Source organism: Eleutherodactylus coqui, chromosome 5 (genome assembly GCF_035609145.1).
Source record: "Eleutherodactylus coqui strain aEleCoq1 chromosome 5, aEleCoq1.hap1, whole genome shotgun sequence".
Lineage (NCBI taxonomy): Eukaryota > Metazoa > Chordata > Amphibia > Anura > Eleutherodactylidae > Eleutherodactylus > Eleutherodactylus coqui.
Window position 1 is genome coordinate 175,251,222 of NC_089841.1, and position 23,638 is coordinate 175,274,859.

Sequence of the window (23,638 nt, forward strand, 5' to 3'; positions counted from 1 at the left end):
GATTGAGGAATCGAAAAAGTGGGTTGTCAATCCCAGTGGTTTTGATTCCCAAACCTAATGGCTTTTGGATGTTTTGTAATGACTTTAGGAAGTTAAACGAAATCTCAAAGTTTGCTACCTACCCTATGCCAAGGGGAGATGAGCTGATTTGAGAGGTTGGGTAATGCCAGATACATTACCACGCTTGATCTCACAGAAGGGTATTTGCAAATACCACTGACTAAAAGAGTAGCATTTTCCATCCCTGAGGGTTTGTTCGTATGGTCTACATGGGGCACCAGCTACCTTCAAAAAGTTGATGGACCTGGTTTTAGGCCACATCGGGACTATTCCGCTGCATATCTCGATGACATGGTTATTTCCCCCAGTCGTCTCCACGACAGCACCAATGAGATTGCCTCCTCCTGGTAGGACAGGAACATACTGAGAGGTTAAAAGCTCCCCCCCTTCCCCACTTTCCTCAGTGTCTTCCTGTCCTGCCAGGAGGCAGGATCTATGAGAGGAGCTGTTGGAGAAACCAGCGAAAGTATACAGGCGGATCGGAAGGCAGTGGCTCACCCTGTCATCCCTTCGCAGCCAGACGACTCCCGGGACGCCACATCAGGGTGGTAACCCCCGGGCCAGGTTCCTCCCGCGGCGGCCCATGGGGGGTTCAAAGCGGGAGCCTCAGTCCCCCTCGTCCTCCGGCAGAAATTACAGCGCGGCGCTCCAGGAAGCCCTTTGACGGCAGGGGGCGGGGCGCCGCATCTCGCGTCCAGCGCGATGACGTCATCGCGTCTGCATTAGGAGCGGAGGGGGCGGGGCTTAGCGCAGGAGCGCGAAAATTCAAATAGGAACCTGAGAGAAGCCAGAACACCAGCACTACAGGTCGCAGGGTGTCTGCAGCACTGGTATAAAGATGAGTGCTCCAGCCCCAGAGACAGCTGAAACCTCGGCCTCAGCGGCCGTAAGTAGCCAGTGCGGCAAAAATACAATGCAAATATCCAGATGTTGTATATGGAAAAATTGCATGTTTACCCGCAAAAATGCTTTGTTTGTCAGGGGGATAAAAAAGACATCCCCCCCAGAACAAAACTGCGAAAGTGCGTGGAATGCGGGACGAGACTGCCAGCCACGTATCAGAGGCCTCTATGCAAGGCATGCGTGGCTAGGCTAGTCAGAGAGGAATCGGGGGGATTCCTGGATGACGTTAGGAAGCTGGTGAAGGAGGAGGTGCGATCAGCTCTAACGTCACTGCCGGCACCGCCAGCGAAACGCCAAAGAAAGGCGTATGTTCCCGAGGAGCCTTCTGATTCCGAGAATTCCATCGGATCAGAGCAAGAGGAACAGGCGGCCGAAGAGTCCTCAGAGGAGGAGGACTACAGGAAATATTTGTTCCATCAAGACGAGTTGACGGAACTAATTAAATCAGTCAGGGCTACGTTAAAAATAGAACAGCCCAGAGAGCCGCGGACCCGACAGGATGAGATATTCAGTGGACTTGGGGAGAGGCGTAAACATACCTTCCCGGTCCACAAAAACATCTCTAAAATAATTCAGAGAGAGTGGAGTAAACCAGACGCAGGTTCCTTCTCCGCTCGAGGCGTAAAAAGGAGATACCCCCTGGAGGAGGAAGCTTGCGCAAGCTGGGACGAAATACCTAAGGTAGACGTCCCGGTGGCCAAGGTAGCCTAGAGGACGACTCTTCCCTTTGAGGATGCCGCACAGCTAAAAGACCCCATGGATCGCAAGGCAGAGGGACTCCTAAAGAAATCATGGGAGGCAGCGGCAAACATCCTTAGGCCAGGGATCGCAGCCACTTGCGTGGCGCGGACCCTGGGGGTATGGTTAGAGCAGCTGGAACTACACCTGACCAACAAAACACCGAGGGATCAGATCCTTAACTCCCTTCCTATCTTGCGCATGGCCACTAACTTCCTAGCGGACGCCGCGGCCGAGACCGTCAAACTCTCAGCAAAAGCCACAGCCCGCTCTAACTCAGCCAGAAGGGTGTTATGGCTGAGATCATGGTCAGGCGACCTGGCCTCGAAAAACAAATTGTGTGCCCTCCCATTCTACGGCCAATTTCTATTCGGACCGGACCTAGATAAAATTCTAGAAAAGGCGGCCGACAGGAAAAAAGGGTTCCCTGAGGAAAAACCACAGAGAGTGAAGACCTTTCCCCGGGCCCCAATGCAGCAGCCCGAGGCCTACCGAGGCAAGGGCAAGACAGGCCGCTGGAGTTACCCCAAGGGGGGCAGAGGAAGGAATATCCTCTTCAACCCCCACCAGGGGGAGCCGAAGCAAAGACCCTGACGCCATCCCCGTAGGGGCAAGGCTGGGGAGCTTTGTGGATCAATGGGCCGCAATCTGCGGGGGCCCATGGATCCCAAAGATCCTACAGTACGGATACCAGATAGAGCTGGTGTCCATCCCCAGAAGGAAATTTATTACCACGCGAGCCCCAAAAAAACAGCTACATTTACTAGGGCAAAGCATGCACGACTTGCAACGGTTAAACGCAATATCTCCCGTACCGCGAAACGAGGAAACCCAGGGCTATTACTCCAGGCTCTTTTTAGTAAAAAAAACCCGGCGGGAAACACCGGACGATAATAAACCTGAAAGACCTGAACACCTGCGTCCGATACAGGAGATTCAAAATGGAAACCATCTCCTCGACAATAAAGTTGATCCCCAGAGGAGCCTACATGGCGTCCATCGATCTAAAGGACGCTTATTTTCACATCCCGATCCACAAAGATTCACAGAAATACCTGCGGTTCGCAGTGGACATGGGCAGAAGAATAGAGCACCACCAGTTCAGATGCCTGCCCTTCGGGATATCCTCAGCTCCCAGAATCTTTACCAAGATTATGGCGGAGGTAGCCGCCCACTTGAGAGAAAAATCGATCCTAGTAGTACCGTACCTGGACGATATTCTATTAATAGCAGAGTCCAAAAAACTCCTAACCAAACACCTGGAGACAGTGCTACAACTTCTCCAATCACTGGGATGGATTATAAACTGGGAAAAATCCAGCCTAGATCCCGGCAAGCAGAAGACGTTTCTGGGAATAACTCTCGACTCAGAATCGCAATGCTCCTACCTTCCCGAGGAGAGAATACAAAAAATCCGCAGAATAGTCAAAACCTTCCTACGAAGACGATTCTGCACAATTCGGGAGGCAATGTCTCTCCTGGGGAGCTTGACATCATGCATCCCAGGAGTAGCATGGGCCCAGGCCCACACCAGAGCCCTGCAGGCCGTAGTCCTATCCTCGTGGGACAAAAGGCAGTCCTCGTTAGGGGCAAGGATGTACATCCCAAACAGGGCAAAAACATCCCTGCGTTGGTGGACATCCCCAGAGAACCTGCGGAGAGGGGTTCACTGGCTACAAAACCCAGCCATCCACATCACAACAGACGCAAGCGCCTGTGGATGGGGAGCGCATGTGGGGAACCAATTCTTTCAGGGTCCCTGGCCTCAGAGGATAAAAGAACAGTCCTCAAATTTCAGAGAACTACAGGCAGTTTGGCAGGTTCTACAGCAGTTGGGCAACTCGCTACAGAACCAACACATAAAAATACTGTCAGACAATGTCACCGCGGTCGCTCACATACGACACCAAGGGGGCACAAGATCTCCCCCACTGCAAAGCATCGCACAGAAAATCTTTCACTGGGCGGAGGGCCGGATCCTCTCGATCACGGCAACCCACTTAAAGGGGACACTAAACGAAAAAGCAGACTTCCTCAGCAGGAAGCAGATAGACCCAGGAGAGTGGTCCCTCTCCCCAGAGGCATTCAGAATCTTAACCAACCGGTGGGGGACCCCACAGTTGGACCTCTTCGCAACCAGGGAGAACACAAAAGTAGGCAACTTTTTCTCCCTCCGGCCAGGAGATCGTCCGATAGCGGTAGACGCCCTAGGCCAGGACTGGGGACAAGGACTGGCCTACGCCTTTCCTCCCATACCACTAATCCCCAGGGTTTTACAGCACTTCAGAACCCAGGGATGCACGCTAATCCTAGTGACCCCCTTCTGGCCGAAAAGAAGCTGGTTCGGTCTTCTGACAACACTGAGCGTCCAGGACCCAGTCACCTTCCCTACCTGGACGGATCTTCTATCGCAGGGGCCACTGAACTACCCCAGCCTAGACAAACTCCATTTAACGGCATGGCTCTTGAGGAATCCTCGCTAAGAAAGAAAGGATTCTCAGAGAAAGTAGTAGAAACCCTAATGTCCAGTAGGAAAAAGACGACCCACCTGATCTACCAGAAGGTCTGGAGAAAGTTTTCCTCATGGAGACAGGGAAGGGATCGCGGGGATTCTATCCCCGACACTCCGCTAATCTTAGAATTCCTGCAGGAGGGCTTAGAGATGGGCCTCTCCCCGAGCACCCTAAAAGTCCAAGTTTCAGCCCTTAGCGCTATCTGCGACACAAAATTCGCAGACGATAGATGGGTCCACAGGTTCCTAACAGCAGCAGCTAGATTACGCCCTAGGCCCATAAACCTGTTCCCAGACTGGAACCTTAATTGGGTTCTAGGGGCCATGACAGCGGTACCATTCGAACCGATCGAGGCGCTACCTATAAGAATGCTTACAATCAAGACCATCTTCCTAGTAGCCATTACATCCGCAAGACGGGTTAGCGAACTACAGGCCTTGTCCATCCACCACCCGCTTATGAAAATTGCAGACACCAAACTAATATTTAAAACAGACCCGGCCTTTATGCCGAAAGTAGTGTCAGATTTTCATAGGTCCCAGCATATAATAATCCCCTCATTCTTCAGCAACCCAAAAAACGAGGAGGAAAGAACCCTAAGCTGCCTGGACGTTAGGAGAGCAGTCCTAACCTACATAGATACAACGAGCCACTGGAGGCGGGACGACAACCTGTTCGTCCAGTTCAGTGGCCCAAATAAGGGTAGCAAAGCAGCGAAAAGGTCCATAGCCAGGTGGATCCGCCTGGCCATCATAGAATCCTATAAGGCCCTCGGGAAGGAGATCCCGTTAGCTCTTAAAGCCCATTCCACAAGGGCAGTAGCGTCCTCATGGGCCGAACACAGTTCAGCCTCGGTCGAGCAAATTTGCAAGGCCGCAGTCTGGAAAAAACCCCACACGTTCACTAAACACTATAGGGTAAAAGTGCAGCAGCACGAGGACATGGCCTTCGGCCGCAAAGTCCTCTCGGCAGCAATCCCACCCTAATAAACTTTAGTTGGTACGTCTCATTGGTGCTGTCGTGGAGACGACTGGGGGAAAAAGTGGATTATACCCACCTGATAATCAGGTTTCCAGTAGTCTCCACGACAGCACCCGTACCTTTCCCGCCCTATAAAAGTAAAATAATAAATTTAAAAATAAAAAAACCCCGGTTAGGGGAAAAAATTTAAGTTTAGCTCCTGCCCCGGCAATTCGTTAGAATCCACTGAGGAAAGTGGGGAAGGGGGGGAGCTTTTAACCTCTCAGTATGTTCCTGTCCTACCAGGAGGAGGCAATCTCATTGGTGCTGTCGTGGAGACTACTGGAAACCTGATTATCAGGTGGGTATAATCCACTTTTTTTAGTACAGACTGGGAGAGTCACCTTCGTAAGGTACAAGCTGTCTTAGACGCCATCATTGATGTGGGCCTGACTATAAACCCTGAGAAATGTGCAGTTGGAGGAAGGCAAGAACCTTGGCTACATGATTGGCAGAGGCGTAATCAAACCCCAAATCAATAAGATAGTGGCCATACAGCGTTGGTCTAGACCAGTAACCAAGAGGTAGGTAAGAGCTTTTTTGAGTATCGCAGGCTATTACTGTGAAGTGCTGATCAAGAAGTCAGTGATGACCTGCCTGTCTAAACACAATGCCCGAGCGTTAACAACTAGTGATGGCGTCACCCGCTCATGCAGTCCTTTAGAAGACAGTCATCCCATGTAGATGTAGCATTAGTTTATGTTCACACATAGCAGATTTTCTTCAGCAAAAATCCACTGCAGATGATTTTTGTGCATTTACGTCAAAGTTCACATCAATATCCACGTTTCCTGGGGATTATAATGTGGATTTCATCCCCTCATTTGAAGATTGTATCAAGAGTTGAGATTCTAAAATATAACGTTCCTTAGTTATCCATTAAAATCAAAGAAAACAAATACAAACCAGCATGCATGTGTCAGAAAAACAAATGCCGTAAACACATCCCTCCTGGAATCCCACATGGATGGCGCTTACCTGATTCACAGGGATAAACGCGGATCATCACCACAAATGGTCACTATTCCTGCGACTGGAGTGGTCGTATGCTTCCCGATGAGGGGGAGCAGAAACGAATTGTAAGAATTCCTGGTACCTAAAATTTCCCTTATTACACTTTGCATGTATTTCTGGAAATCTACCGAAACTCTACTTCTTACCATATGATGACTTTCCAGAGCCTGTCCCTATAAATGGCTAAAAACACCCTGATGTGGCCCTAATTCCTGCACATATTCCCGTATGTGAAACCATTGGGACACCATCAGTCATTCCTTGTTGTGTGGATGCATCACGGGATGTAGGTAGTTTGGGGTCAATGGCTAATATTTCACTGGTAATCCTTTGTTTGTTTAACACTCCCAACACTTTTGGGTATGTTTGGTTAGGTCACGAGTGGCTTTTATTGTACTTTAGTGGCTACTTTTTATGTGTATTTTATACTTGTGCATTGTTTCTTTTTACACCTTATGGTGACTGATGGTGTTCCCTGATTATTCCATATCCTGGTGGATGAAACGTGTAGGTACAGGAATTAGGGCCTCAACAGTGTGTGTTTAGCTATTTAAAGGGACAGGTTCTAGACAGGGGCATCCTTGCCACAGCCAGTACCCTATGTTAGCAGGTAGGGTTGTAGTAGCTTTCCAGACTTAGGGCAGATTTAGGTGCAAGGGATTCATACAATCTGACTATGCTCCACCTCACCTGCACGACCATGCCGGCTGCAGGAATAGTGACTGTTTATGGTGATCATCCGTGTTTGTGAATACAGGAGGGATGTTTCCACTGTATTTTTCTGGCACATGCAGGCTGATTATTATATTTATTTTATTTTAATGGATATCTAATAAACATTTTAGTATCTCACTTACTGCTACAATGTAGCTTTTGTGAGACGTTCGGTCAACACAGGTTGATTTCTGCTAATTTAGGAACTATTTATGCTTGTAGTTTTTTTAGTTTTTTAAGAAATTATAAAGTAATCTCCAAAGTTTAAAATAGCTTTAGATATCTTTCCTTTTATTGGCAATGAATTAGTGTTATTCCTTCTAACAATATTTCTGATATGCCATCCATCTTACATGGGGAAGGTGGGCATTTGACATATATGCACTTTTAATAATGAAGCCTGGACCTCTGTAATTCTAGGCCTCCTACTCCAAGTGTGTATATAGAATTTGAAAAAATTTTGATCAAACACATCTAACGTTTTTCAGTAGCAGAAGAGATGTTTTGGCTATCATAAAGCTTGTCTTTTCATTACGCCGCTGGATAAGGGAGGGAAGGGTCTGTCAGTATTTACCAACATAGAGACATGTCTGTGGAAAGTGCAGGCAACCTCTGCCCACCTGACACGCAGACATACTTTGTGGAAGTCCATGGTTCATAGTGACACGGTACTCTAACACGGGAGGTGTTACAAAGGTCAGCAGGGAACGGATGAGGCAAGAATTATTTGTATCCAGTCTATTGATACATACTGGTTAAAACGAAAAGCGGAAACAAATAAAGTACAAGTGAGTCAGATAAGAGGACACATGTAACATTATGCTTGTTGCATAAGATGTATGCAGTAAATATATATACTTTAAATAGTAAGAGGGGTAGAAAAAAGTCATTAAACGTATTAGCATGATTTTTCAAGGGTGCTACAGACAAAGGGCTCATGTCCATGACCGTATTTTCACCGCGCATCACAGATATGTGATTGTTCGTAGTAAGAGAAACCAAGTAATCTTGTAGATATGAAATGTGATACATGGTGAATGGAGTCAATGAAAGTCAATAGACTTTCATTGTTCGATGCACAGCGGCGTGTGTACACTGCGTATTGATACGTAAGAGAAATACATTTCAGCATGCTCTATTTCTCCATGTACGTACGAAGCATGAGCCCTATACATTTGTATGGGCTGCGTATGGAACGCTGTCCATCCGCAATACATTGCAATGAGCAGCCTTTTCATACGCATCCCTGCTCTGAAATGGAGCAGAGAATTGATACGAAATGTGATACGCATGCATGCGCAGTGCCATACACAGCCACAGGTGGGCTCTGCCAGCAGAGTGTATGTTTGAAAAATGGGCAGCATTTTATGCATATGCCCATGGGCATAAGTCCTAATATGCACAATCAGGAAAAAAAACTTGCACATGCAGCTACAGTCAATCCCACATAACATTGCCCACCACTGTAACTACTTCCATAACAAAGTCATCATAATCAGTGCTCACTTAACACGTTGTTACTGTCAGGAAAACAGGGCCAGTCACTGAGCCTCATAAAGCCTACATTCTTGACACAAGGTCCTTCTACATTGGACAACTATTTGGCTTTTAAGCGTTTCAGTGAAGAGTTATGACATTTACTTACATAGTACAAGGCCAACTGATTATGGTATTGTGTATTTCATTATAATGAGCTGAGTACTGATGGACACTCATGCTCAGTCACTCTCCTCACAGCCAGGTCTCTGTATACCGAACCCCTGTTCACTTCAGAGGAGCCAATGGAAATAGCTTTCTTGGGTAAATGCAAAAATAGAAGCAAATCTCTTCTTTCATTTAAGGTCCAAAAGTCTTGCCGCCAACTGGATCTACTGCCTACTTACCCCAAGAAGCTTGTGGACATCACCCCCCCCCCCCCCCCCTAGGTTTTTTGACTGCGGACCCCTTATTCCTTTCACAGCTTACAATGCATGTGCTGCCAGACTTTACGCTGTAGCATCAGTGGCTGCGAGATTGGCTTCACCTGTGCCTCACCCCCTCATAGAAGCCAAGAAATACTGTAGGGGCAAATTTTAGGATTGTCAACATCACTCCAGGTAAGTAGAGAACCTCTACAGAACTTGCTCCGCAGTGCTGTCTCTAGTCATCAGACCTCAATAGTCTGGCTGCAGGTCTCTGTGATCGGCCACACTGCTAGCAGGTGCTACTCTGAGGAGAAAGCGGCTCCAGACCCTCTGTTTCCCCACAGCCTGCAGTGACTTCAGGTACCTCAAAGATCCTGGTATACAGAGGGCTCTGGTGGGTGAGATACTGATAGCCTCCATCGTCTCTCCTGAGACTGCAACATAGTGTCTTCCTGCTTGACTCCAATCCTCACCATTGGGACCTGGCGAATGTGAGGTGGCATATCTGCCAAGCAACAGACCACCATCTACCAAGCCGAGGGCCCTCCTTCCATGGCAGCGCTCCCCGATGTAGGGACATGGAGTGCATTTGGCACTATCTTGACCTTCCGGCCTACCTCAGGTAGGTGAGCAGGGACCATTTCTCTGCCCACAGCCTCTAAACCCACCAAATACCCAACACAACTGAAAGGAGCCAATGGTGTATTTTCATCGCATAACAGCCTGAAGCATCTTGCTGATCCTGCAGACGCAGGTGCATTCCATGGACTCCCTTGCTGTCCCCTCTGTACCAAGTGTAGGAACACCAACAACAAGCCTTCTGCCAGAGACAATCAGTCCATTGCTGCATCTCTGAACTATAGATAACTTCACAGCAGCTGGAAGCATCCTGCATCTAGAGCTTCCAGGGTTTGATCCTAATTTTTTAGGATCTTCAGTCTAGAGTTCCACTTATCCTCAACCTCCGCAATTGTTGTATATTAAAAAGTAATTGTCTTGTGAATGTGGAGTGACATGATGCTGTTTTGGGCCTTTTTACTGATGTATTAAATGTAGAACTTTTCCCCTCTGAACTCCTCTGTGATATTAAATAAGCTCCAGCCTGCCATTGCACTAGTTACATATTTGTGTGCTCCCTCTGCCTGTCCCTATGCTGGCGACACTTAAAGTTTAGCATATGGGCCTTCTATTAACTTCTGAGGAGGCTAAATGGTCTCCGAATACTCACGTCTGGTAACTTGCATTTACCCCGTCTGCAGTGCTTCACTGAATCTGCTTTTTGATTGCATTATCCTTGCATAACCATCCTTTCTGATATAGTTAGTGAGGACACTTTCTGCCCATTTCAGCAGCTGCAGTTAAGTTTTAATATACCAGGTAACTCCTACTTCAGGTATTGCTAGCTTTGCTATTAGAAACCAATTTGAAAGCCTGACCATCTCTCCTTCCTTGACCCTTTTGGAAGTTTTGGCCCAAATATGTAACCTTGTGAAGCCACTTTCTACAGTCATTTGACTTGCAATTTTTCCCCTTTTAAGGGAGAAAAATGAATGCTGGATATCTCCGAACTGGACTCTGAGGAAGGTGGAGATATCCTGGTTGACTCTGTCCCTCCTCTGTATAGAAAGTAGGAAGCAGCACCATAAACAGATTCTTCACAGCATCCTATAAAGATAAAAGTTGCTCATTTTTATTTAAGCATCCGGGGTTAAAAAGTGGCAGATCACAACGTGCCAGCTTGACAAAGGCCATTGCATCTGCCACTTTTTAACCCTGGATGCTTAACCCCTTGAGTGGCGGGTTTCCTACCACCCTGTCGTGCCCACCAGAGCAGGTTTTTTAAAATGGTCTAATCATTGAATTTCTGGGTTTATCCCCCTCAGGAATTGCCCACTATGCTTAGATAATATAGGCACAGCTATGCACAGGTTCTGGGATTGTAACATCTTATAGGACTTCCGACAAGATGTTCTTGCATTTATGTAGTGTCATTTAGGGATTCCACGAATCATGCACCCCAAGCTTTGCTTTTTGGGTGATATCTCAGGGAATGTGACAATCTGCACCCACTACAAACCTTTCTTTTTATATGCAGAAAAAGTATTTTTTTTTCTCAATTGGAAGCATCCTAAAAGGCATAGCACCCCTTCATTAATTTACATATCTGGCCTATGGCTGCCCTGACAAATTTGATAAAATTTGAGGTTGTTGCGTAAATTGCCCTGTGAGCACATCAGAGATGGCCCCTTACTATCTCCCCTTTGCTTTGATATGTAGAAGCCCCTACTTAGTAAAGTCCTGTCTTTTCTATCTTGTCAGTTGCGCTGTGTGGTTCTATTGTGTGTTTTGTTTTTATTCCTTGCTCATCCTGGGTTCCCCGGTTGGGAATCCTTTCCCCTTGCCTTTATAGCTTATAAAGGGAAAAACAATGGATTTGATCAAAACAGGTTTATTTGCACAGTTTGTGGTGCGATATTTTGGCATTTGGTACGTTGTCATGTATTCTTTAATCTTGTTGTATTGCTGTGGTAATGTATTGATTCTGTATTCTGCATGTAACATAGTATGTAAGGCCGGAAAAAAGACACCTGTCCATCCAGTTCAGCCTGTTACCCCCACCATTCATGTTGATCCAGAGGAAGGCATGTGTTTGTCTTTAATAAAAAAAATAGCTTTGTGTTCTGCTTGTGAGGAAGGAGCAGAGCTTCTGTAGTGCATGGCAGTACAGCTGAGAAGATTACAGCTGCCATAGGGGGAAGGAGACTGATTTTGGCCAAAATCAGTCATCCACAGCACAGGTTAGCAGCAAGGGGAACACATGGGAGTGTAAAAATGGGGATGAAAAAAGTTTTTTATATGCCAGAAACACTGCAGATTACTTTCAAACAGCTATTAACATCCTTTCACGACATTTGGTCTGAAAATGATTCATGGCATAACCCCTTTAATCTGTGTTGTGTTACAAGACACAGTTTAATGGAGCCATTAGCAGGGATGAACTGGGGATTGAGAAAATCCAGAGACAGGGAGGGATTGAGGACTTAAAATTGATTGATAAAGTACATAAAACTTTTCTACTGAAGAAAGAGGCAGATTTTCGTGCTGCATGCGATCTTGAGAGGGGGACAGCGCTGGATCACGAAAACGGATGAGTATAAAAAAATGCCTCACCTGACTCCCTGTAACCTCTCCTAGAAGCACCATAACTTAGTTTATGGTACTGTGGAGACATGACAGGTTCCCTTTAATTTTGTGGGCCAATGCCTTTAATAGTAGGTTCTACAGGTCAACTAGCATAATATATAGATGCGGCAGAGATTCTGATTTCCACTCTGCCATCATGAAGCTGTATCTGTGGTTTAACTGAAGATATTGTGAAGCTACCCTTATGTAGAGAACTATCAGAATGTACAGCATAAAAGGGATTTTCTCACCACTTATATTTACCGTAGATGCATAATATATGTCATTAATATTTAATTAGTGTCCTTCAGAAGAAGCTAATTGGTCTTTATGGCCAATCATGTATGGTAATGTAGCATCCATATTATTCTCCCTCTATTATAAGCCACAAGAACATGACCTTTACTAGTTGTGAAACATCAATGCAAACATTTTATCATTATTACTCATATAACCTCATTTATCATGTGGAATACAAGATTTCTCTACATAAAATGAAGTCCCATTACTAACCTTTGCATGGTACTAAATCATCTACTATGAAACGAAACATTCTGTGATAGTAACTAAGTTATCTAAGTAATTCCAGATGCTGATGAAGGAGAATGAGCTCATCTTTATGGGCACATACAGTATGTGTGAAGTCAGATTTCAATAGATCAATAATACCTTGTGATATCACATTACAACAGCATTACTTTGCATTAATGGAACACTTCTTTACTGGTGGGTGTAATTATACTATTCCAAGCATCTCTATAAAACCTCTTCAAAAATTAAAACTGCTTTCTTCCGTCGTTTTACTAATAAACTTTTTATTATAATTTTATATTATCATGAAAGGAAAAAAAAAGATTTTTACCAAGTTCTTCGAAATTAACCTGGAGGACTCAGAAATGTAACTTTTCAATAAAGTCAGTGTGATTTTTATATATTTTTTTTACCTCATTCTAGCACCGCTCATCCCACTTTTGTCTATTTCCTCTATTGTCTGCACTTACAGCAGGTGATCTGACTGAAGCTGCCTATTTTGGCATAGTGTTGTAGTGTGCCATCCAGCACTGCAGTGGATAATTGGCGATGTCTTGTTAATATGGACTTCATCACGGCCAAGAGGATTCTTTGTTTTCATACAGCTTACATGTGATTGAGCTTCATGGATACAGCAGTGGGAAATATTAATATGCTTTTAAATTTGAAGATATGGTAGTGTCGAGGCTATATTTTATCGATTATGTTATTTGTACCCACAAAGTCCGGGCACCCTCAGGCATATAGAGTAGGAGCTGGTGAACTGTTATTTCAGCAGTGTCACTATTTCTGTATTGGTCTTCAGTTAATGTTGTGTTGCAGCACCTCTAGGTGGTAGTGAGTGTTTGGCGCTTGTGGGATGGCATGCGCAGTACGTGCATGGTATTCTGAGGGACCTGCCAATCCAAAGAGCAGCACACTGGTGGGCTGTTGAAAAGAAGTCAGTGACCGGAGGCCGAGTAGGAGTAGAGCCCATCTGGGTGCTAAAAGAGAGATAGGGCTCATGCCCATGGGCATATGCGTAAAACACTGTGGGTCTCCTTGCAGTGTTTTTCCTATTTTGCAAACATACGCGGTCTCTGCTGGCACAGCATATGGCTGAGTGTACACAGCGTATGCCCATGTATCATACATACATGTACAGTGTGACACTTTTTTTTCCAAATTCCCCGCTCTGAAACAGTGTATGTGTAAGAAAACACTGCCCATATGCAATGTATTGGATATGGACAGCATATCATATGCAGACTATACAAATGTGTATGGCTCACGCTGCATGATACACAGTGAAAAAGAGCATTTTGCGATCTATTTCTCAGTGCAGATTTCAGCATTGAGACCCCCACCGATCTTGAGAACAAGACTCTTGTGTCCCACTTTGCCTGTGACTGCGAGGATCTCCTCTCCCCCCGCAGTGACATCACAATGAAGCGAGCACCAGCCAGGCATGTGCGGCTGGTGTTCCATTCATTTCAATGGGACTGACAGAAATAGCCAAATGGGTGCCACTTGGTTATCACAGTAGTCCTATTTAAAGTGAATTAACTGCTAGTATTCTTGCATGACCAGTGCTCCATTCAATTTCCTTACTGCGGGAGGTGCAGTGACCCTACAGTGAGGAGAACAGGGGACACAGGACCCCCATTCTTGAGACTCCCACTGATCTGTAAGTTATTCCCTATTCTATGGATAGGGGGTAACTTGTAATTGTGGTACAATGTCTTTATAATGTTACTCTTAAAATGCATCGTAAAGGGGCCACACTCTAGAAAAGCTGCAAGTTTGGGGTGCTGGCTACTTACACTCAGCTGAATCAAGGCAGGGTTGACAGTGGAAACTAGTAATACAGTAGCAGTCACAATGACCCTTGCTACAGCACATACAGTACCTTTTATCTTTCTATGTTAGATGGCTCTTGAATGGCAGATACCCATACCCTCAGAAACATTGACTTTATTTATGATGAAAGCAGCCTTGATGGAGAATGCGTTCTTTAAATGTACCACTAGAGGGCACCAATGCATAAAATTTACCGGTAAGCTTGATTCCTGTGCCCCCTTTGCTCTGTGACTTTAGCCTCCCATCACTCTACTGGATCAGCACTAATTACTTTACATGCATTCTGAGGAGAAGCAAGAGAACAATGCACAAACCGCAGTCCTGCAGACCTGAATGCTGTATTTTTTTTATTCCAGTGTACTTTAAAGATTCTGATAGTAAATCTACGAACCAGAAGTATTGAGACCACGTGCCAATTTGTGCCCGTGGACAGGACGTTGGCCGATGACTGGTTGCCGTACTCGCTCACTGACATGGTTTGGGCAACTATGGGAGTACGAGACCCCCAAAGTGATTGTAGTCAAGAATCGTCATCTTGGAACTATATACAGACTACTACAGCTTTTGATCATTGTGTATTTTGCTTGGTGAGTTCATATCCACGACCGGCTATGGGGACACATGCAGTGAAAGTCAAATGAGTTAGATGGCGTGAACAAGAAATATCTAGTGTCTATATCAGAGGAGGTCTATAATATCAGAATCTCCTGATGCAGGTATCTACTGATCACTTCTGCTTTATTGACAGGTATGTGTTTGTGGTACAGAAAGGATATCAGGCTCAGGAGACCGGTCCAGAAAGCGCAGTGATCACTAAAGTCAAAGGTGTCTCTACATCCAAAGCTTCCAGAGGAGCTAAGAGGATCTGGGATGTTGCCGAGTATGTGAAGCCTCCAGAGGTAGGCTGTGGTAGGGGAGCAATGAGGAATACTATGGATTAAGATGTTACATAGAACAAGATGAAGTCAAGGATGGTTTTAGTATGAAAGGATCTGCTGTTGTAATACTTGAGGTAATTTGGTGTGGACAAAAAGAAAGAAGACCAAGTTATGAGATGGAAAATGTATCAAATGCATAGGAAGTGAAATGTTAATACATACAGGCATTCCATATTATCTGATTAACAGATGCCAGTGAGGAGAGATTATACTATGAGCAGGTGAATGGTATTGCATGACCAAAGACCAAAGAATGAATGATGTAAACGCCAAGTGTTTAGTTAGGTTAGCGTTTCTTGAAGGTGGGTCATTTCAGTCTAAGACAATAGAAGAATAAATCTCATCCAAGGTGTTTCTGCAACTAATCATAGTGGATGCTAATGACAAAATGATTGTGTTACTGTTGTGGTGTAACAAGACATAATGACCATGGCAATTGTGGCTGTTGGTTAATTTGGTGGGGAAGTAGTGGGATGAAGAGGACGCTGTGCTCTCCAGTAAATGGAAGGTGTGAAGAGGAAAGACATGACTAAAGAATTGTATGTTTGAGTGAATTAGAAAGGAGGGGGCGAACTGAAGGTAAAACACATTATTGTGCTGGGGATAAATTAGTGCATGTTTGTTGTCCATTAGGGTGGAAATTAAGAAAATGGAAAGAAATGTGTGGATGAAGAAGAGAATGAAAAAATACTGTTGTGTGGTTCTGTAAAACTGATGATCAGGAGCCACAATAGACCTTATTCTACCTTTGTTTTACATATATCATTTTGCAAATCTCAATAAACATTACTGTTGAAAAAAAAACCCCTAATGATCAGGAGAGGCCGGGTGGGAGCACCGTTCAGGCGGGGAGTTAGGAAAATCATAAGTTTCAAGTGATAAAACCTTACAAATCACTTTCTTCTGTATCAGGGTGGCAGCATATTCACCATCATAACCAGGACTGAAAGCACCAAACTCCAAACTGTGGGAACCTGCCCCGAGGTGAGAGCTTTGATGGATGCATGTGTTTTCTTTGTAGCTCACAAGTCATTTTTGTTAATGCACATTAGCACACCTACTATAGAGGAAATGGCACTGCAGAAGACTCATATAAGTAGGCAGCAGTGCGGGCAGTAAATGTATATCACAGCTTAGAAGGAAATAAATACTCAGAGGGCCTGAACAAGTCCAATCGTAAAGGGGCCCATTTATAAAAATTGTTGCATACATGTTTTTAGTAGATTTGCAGTAGTTGCATCTCCTTTTTTTGCATGCTGTCAGCAGTTTTCCGTTTGTGGTGTGACATTTACTGCGTGCAACATTTTGTAAAAAAAAACAAAAAAAATAAACTTTTTAATGGCGGGTCAGGACAAGGATCTCATAGTAACATAGCATGTAAGGCCAAAAAAGACATGTTCAGCATATTACCCCCCATTTTTTCTGACATTTCATTTATTAAGCACCATTTATTTGAGCCTTGGACCATTTTATTTATTATACATCTGTTATATACATGTCCATGGCATGGCACTCATGATGAAAAACAGAAACCAATCAGCAAAAAGGCACTTAAAAAATAAATGTTTCCAATTGCTTCAGAAATGTCAGCTTTTATGAGTACACTGAATAATTAAAGGGATTGTCCCATCACAACAAACCCTGTAAATCTACAAACATCTGTTATCTATAACTAAGGTCACCTTCACATTCGCAGTAAAATGCCACACGCTATTTGACATTGAAAGGTATTACTTTGTGTGCGTCAGCTATTCATTCCATTAACCATAGATGAGAATGTTACATAGCTGGAATGGGTACTTTTAAGAATGAAACATAATCAGCAGTTCTAGTAATGTTTACATTACTTTTTTAGAGTAATATGTAACGACGGGGGTCATTTTGCCCGATGTCTTGCTCTTTAGATTTTTATGTATATATTAATCATTTTGTTTCAGAGTAAGAGTGTGATTGATGCTCGCTGCGTCTCTGCTGAAGACTGTAGATATGGAGACATGCATGTTCTTGGTCACGGTAAGCCCCTTAATACTCTGAATCTTCATTCTCATTGCTGCAAAGTTTAATTTCATTGTATATACATGTCTGCCTCTCCTTTTCTTTTTGATCAGATGTTGTCTGTAAATCTTTGTCTAACCCTTTGATCCTTATTGGATTTTTGTTATACACTCAGGCCCGAAATTGTGTCTGTTTTTCCTGTGCTTAGTACTATATACAGCCCCTTCCTCAGAAATGGCTGGAAAGAGTGTCGTACACAATAATTACATTCAGAAATATAGAAAAAAAAGGAAATACAAAGTAAAAGATAAAATCATCAAATGAAAATTCAATCAAATAAAAGGAAATGGCGATTCCATAAAAAAGATTAAATTGAATTAAAAACCTATCTACGGCGAGCACGGACCTATTTGTGTTATTAATACTGTTCGCACTTAATAAAACAGAAGAATAATATAGGGTGAGCCTAATAAGGAATTGTTGTTGCATATAATGAAAGTAACTCATTCCTTTCTGCACTATGCAAATTCTTCAATAAAAAAAACTTTTGAACCATAAAAACATATCTAAAACAAAATCAATATAATTTTCACAATTTACAGCCTCGATAGACAGGCTTATTAACGACAGAAGGGAAAGGGTAAAACGGTGGCTTACTAAAAAGCTAGATGTTACACGTCATTTGGCAGCACTGATAGTCATTTAAAGTTGGACTGTTCCATAGTAGTAGCAATGGGTTTCTTGGTGGATAAGTGAAAAGACACGACTAGCTAAATCATTAAACAGCAGCTACATACATGTTATCTCATAGTAACAAAACATGTTAGGCTAAAAAAAAAACATATATCCATCTAGTTCAGCCTATTACCTCCAATGCTTGATCCAGAGGAACGCAAAAAAAAATCCCAATGAGGTAGGAGCTAATTTTCCTCCTTTAAGGGAAAAAAAATTCCTTACTGACTGCAAGTCTGATAATCAGAATAATCCCTGAATCAACAACCCTTTTGAAGTAATTATTAAATATAACATAATATTGTGTCACTCAAGAAAGGCATCCAGGCCCTCTTAAACTCTTATCAAATTCGCAATCACCACGTCCTCAGGCAGAGAGTTCCAAAGTCTCACTGCTCTTACAGTAAAGAACCCCCTTCTATGTCAATGTAGAAACTTTCTTTCCTCTAGACACAGAAGGGGGCCCCTTGTTACTGTCAGTCTTGAGTTTAAATAGATCATGTGAGAGATCTCTGTCTTGTCCGCTAATATAATTATAAATTGTTAATAGGTTGCCCCTCAGCCGTCTTTTTTCTAAAGTGAATAACCACAGTTTTGATAATAAATAGAATGAATGGATTACAATACCCAGAAAAGTTACCTTAGTTTACCATCTTTGGACCCACTCAAGCTGTGATATGTTCTTCCTGAGTATCAGTGCCCAAAACTGTCTACAATGTTCCATGTGTGGTCTGACCAGTGACTTTTAAAGAGGAAGAACAATGTTCTTGTCATGTGCCCCTAGACCTCTTTTGATGCACCCCGTGATCTTATTTGCTTTGGCAGAAGCTGACTGACAATGGTTGTTCCAGCTACGTTTACAGTTTACTAAGCGCTTCAGTTTTGCCATTATTTCTTCTTTGGCAAAGAGAGATTCCTGCAAGTCACCAGAACCAACATGGGCAGTAAAATGGCACCACAATATGCCAACCTTTTCATGGCAAAACTGGAAAATGACATTCTGGCCTCATGCTCTAGCAAACCATTGGCCTACATTGATGACATCATGATCATCTGGACCAACACCGAACAAAAACTAATAAAATTCCATGAGAGACACAATGCATTCCACCCCACCATAAACCTGACATTAAGCTACTCATATACAAAAATCAACTTTTTGGACGACGCCATAAAAATTTCAAACTACTCAATACAGACATCCCTTTGCCGAAAACCGATTGATCGGCCCACATACCTCAGATGGGACAGTTCCCATCCTGAACACATCAAAAAGTCCATCATCTACAGCCAGGCCATCAGATACAACAAGATCTGCTCCAACCCAACAGACAGAGAGGAACATCTATACCACCTTAAAAGGACATTTATAAATGATGGCTACCATCCTACCTCAATTGATGATCAGATCACAAGAGCCATCAGGATACCCAGGAATCAACTACCTCAATACACAGAGAAGGAAGAAAATGGTCATGTACCTCTAGTACTTACAATCTGCAGCTAGAGGTACTAAGGAAAACCGCAAAGAAACTCCATCATAGCCTACACAAGGATGACCATCTAAGAACCATATTCCCAGACCCTTCACTTCTGTGTTACAGGCAACCTCCAAATTTGAGGAACTTTTATAATCAGGAGCATGTTGCCCTCTGACACACAAAAAGGAACTTATTCCTGTAATGTAAGGAACTGCAAGACCTGCTCACATGTACTGACCGTGGACAGGATACGGATCCCCAACACAAAGCAGGATTACAAGATCCCGGGGACATTCACATGTTCCATGTCCAATATTGTGTACCTGATCCTGTGCAGTAAATGTCCTGATGGGGGCCTTTATGTCAGAGAAACAGGAGAGAAACTTAGAGCAAGGATGAGATCTCATCGCCACACAATTAAAGAAAGAAAGACAGAATTTCCTGTGGCTAAACACTTTTCTAATCACACACACAACATAGAACATATGAAGCTTACTATATTAAAGGGAATTTAAATTCTCACCATCACAGAAGAATTTGGAAGTACAGGTTTATAACCATGCTTGATACTTTCAAGAACGGAATGAACCTTGAAGGGGGCTTTTTGCATCAGTGGAGAATATGAGAAATCTGAAGCAAAGCTAACATGCTGGCCTGGCGACCTCCTAACACCAATTTAGAGACCATAAAACATAAATCCCTTATCAGTGAACTAATTAAGTATTTACTCCTCTACTAATCCTGTTCTCGTATTGCTTTAAGTGCAAATGAATCACACCATGTCTGTGCCTCTTCATATATATATATATATATATATATATATATATATATATATATATATATATATATAATGTGTTTGTGTGTGCGTGTGTATGTGTGTGTATATATATATATATATATGTGTGTGTGTGTATATATATATATATATATATATATGTATCTGTATGTGTGTGTATATATATGTATGTGTGTGTGTGTATATATATATATATATGTATGTATATATATATATATATATATGTGTGTATCTGTATCTGTATCTGTATATGTGTGTGTATGTATGTATGTATGTATATATATATATATATATATATATATATGAATGACTGCTCTAGGTATGCCTCTTACGATCTATTCCATTTAAGCCTGAGTAAGAACCCTAAGATGTTCGAATGCTTCCTATAACCGTGTATTTTTGTTAGCCGTTAAAAGGTATCATATCTACAAGATTACTTCGTTTCTGTTACTGAGAAGAATCCCATTATACCAAAAGTGCACATGCACTTTCTATTTCTGACATCACTGATCTCTGATAGCGTCACCGCATTCATGTGCGCATGCGCCCTTAAAAAAAAAAAAAAAAAAAAAAAATGCCACCTCTACTGGTCGTAAATTGTCCTGCCCTGCCTCCTGCCAACAACCTGCTATTCTTTTGTCCCGAGTGGGGTTTGCACTTCCACTTGTCTGGATACTGCTAAACCATACCCTGCTGTGTACTATCCTCCTGCATCGGCACCCTTCTCCTCCATACACCTAGATATTATATCACTTGTCTAGCGCTGCACAGCTGCAATCCTTCACATATTGTAATATTGCATCAAAACATTTCTGTCCTTCTGCACACACCAGCATTTCATTCTTCAAAAAAAAAAATCTTTTTTCCAGCAAACTTCTATGTATTTTTCACAACACAAACATTTTTTTAATAAAAGAATAAACCAATTTAGAGTATTGGTGGCTATCACGTTCCATCGCCCTTCGCTCTGTCGTTAACCATTCCGCTTCATCATGTGGTGCACTCCCATTGGATACCCGCAGTCATCACAATTGTTCCCATTATTTGAGAAAAATTGCTGACTATAATGTGCATTGCTATACTTATAAACTTTGGTGATGATGTCACAGAACATTGTGCATTGTAACTATTTCATATGGATTCTTTTAATGGCATTGTTTTATCCACTGATTGTCATCTATTCAGTGGCATTGTTTTTAAGATGATACTAATTGTTTTACCATACATAGACATATTCTCTTTTTTTCCTCAGTAGATGAATGTCATAGGTACAGCGGTAGCTAATCTACTTTTATGGATGAAGTATTTATTTGTTTCTATGCATCTATTCATTTTTTCTTATTCTACTTGCTTCTCAATTTCCTGCGTTCAGCATGTTGGCGCTATACAAATAAAGATTATTATTAGGATAGTGTGTCCTAGGGACATGTGCACTGACCTTTTTTCTTACAAATATTTCATCAATCAGTATATATATGTAGAGACATCGATTTGACTTATTATGAATGGAGGTAGCATGTATTTAGCTATTGTTTAATGTTTTAGCTATTAGTGTCTTTTTGCTTATCCACCAAGAGACCCATTGCTCTTGGGTTAATTCCTTCTTTTGTTCTAATGGTTCCACCTTCAGCATATTATTTTCTGTTTTCAGGGATTTGCATTACCACGACCCATCACACATGGTGGTGATATTTGGGCTGGCAGCACCTTACTGACTACCACAATAATCTCTCCTCTAGGCATTGGACTACATTCCTAGTAGAAGTTGCTCCACCCTTTTTATTCCTCCACCCTGTGCCAGTCCCTCCATTGGCTGCCCTTTAAATATAGAATGCAATTTAAACTCCCAAAGTAGACAATTTAAGCTTCCTACCACCCTACCTATGTTCTCTGCTCTGGTAATGACTTTAGACTAAGTTCCTCTTAAGGCCTCATGTCCACGGGCGGATGGGATTCAGCATGCCGGAGCCTGCAGCGGAATCCGACCCTGCCCATGGCCAAGGACACTGCTTACCCATCTGGGTCTTCTGCGTGCTTGTCTGGTCTTCTATTTTCTTCACTGTAGATATGTGCACAAGTGCGCAGTGGAGTTTGTTTTTTGTTTTTTTTTAACCCCTGCTTTCCACGGCTTCCATTGACTTCAATGGAAGCCATCCCTGCGGGATCTGCACTGAAATGGAGCAAGAGGTCCTCAAAACAAATCTGCATGCTTTAATTCAGTTGCGAATGCCCATGTTTCTTTATGGGTGGCTTGAACTGCGGATCGTCCACATGGGTCCTCCAATTCATGTCAGCCTGTAGACATTGTCCTAAATCTGAACCTCCCACTCCCGTCTCCAAGATTTTTCCCGAGTTGCACCACTTCTGTGTATTGTGCTACTCTAGGCAATCAGTTTAATTCCCAATGCCTACAGCTTTTAAGTGTGCCCTGAAAGCACATATTTGTAGGGAGGCCTACCATATTCCCTAATTTACCTCTTCTCCATTTAGCCCACTTCTATACTTCCCCTTGTAAACCTGACCCCCTTCATCCTGCTATAGCCCGCACACCACAAACACCTTAATAGACTTCATACCAATATATACACAGATATAGCTGCTGACCGGTTTGTTCAGCTTTATGTATATATGTATAGCACCCTAGAAAGAAAAAGCTGGCTGGACCATTGCACAGAACAAGCACTTGTACCTCTTGTGTCACCCTTATATACCTACAGTCTGTAAGCTCTTGCGAGCAGAACCCTCACCCTCCATTACGCCTATTCTTCAAATTGTCTATTGCTTTAATACTGCATGTTGTGTCTTATTCCTTCTGACTTGTAAAGTGCTGCAGAATATGTTGACAATATATCATTATTATTTCTGTACAATAATCTTTAGTTTATCCTCTGGACAATGATAATACTTATATTTATGTTCTCTGCCTCCATAATGCTGGATGTATGTTATAACAAATCCACACAAATTACACTGGTCTGAAAATTTTTTTTTAAAGAGCTGTTTTGGTTATTCCATGTAATCTTTATATTTTTCGGTACACTGAATCCGAAAATGGCCTCCGTTTTGTCATAGGACGTCATGTTTCCTGTTCCAATTCAGTTATCGATGTTAAAAAAGGCAATACCTCAAAATAAATGAAAATGGATTATAAAATAATTTTTAATTGCAAAATTTACATGAAAATCATTTTTGAACTGAAATGAGCCACTAAAACACTAAAATCGTTCCTTCCTCCCTCTGAGGCTCCTCTTGGTACATTTACGCTTGTGAGCAGCAT

General features: G+C 42.9%; 1 protein-coding gene across 2 annotated transcripts in view; it reads left to right on the plus strand.

Moving 5' to 3' along the window:
- Positions 1–14,712: 14,712 nt before the first annotated feature.
- LOC136628116 (P2X purinoceptor 2-like) overlaps positions 14,713–23,638 on the plus strand; it is a 31,973-nt gene continuing 23,047 nt past the window's right edge. For both annotated transcript variants that reach the window (XM_066603760.1, XM_066603762.1), the window contains exons 1-4: positions 14,713–15,006; positions 15,168–15,318; positions 16,270–16,341; positions 17,295–17,370. In XM_066603760.1, the coding sequence (XP_066459857.1) occupies positions 14,864–15,006; positions 15,168–15,318; positions 16,270–16,341; positions 17,295–17,370 (442 nt within the window). In that variant the 5' untranslated portion in view covers positions 14,713–14,863. The remainder of the gene's footprint in view (positions 15,007–15,167; positions 15,319–16,269; positions 16,342–17,294; positions 17,371–23,638) is intronic.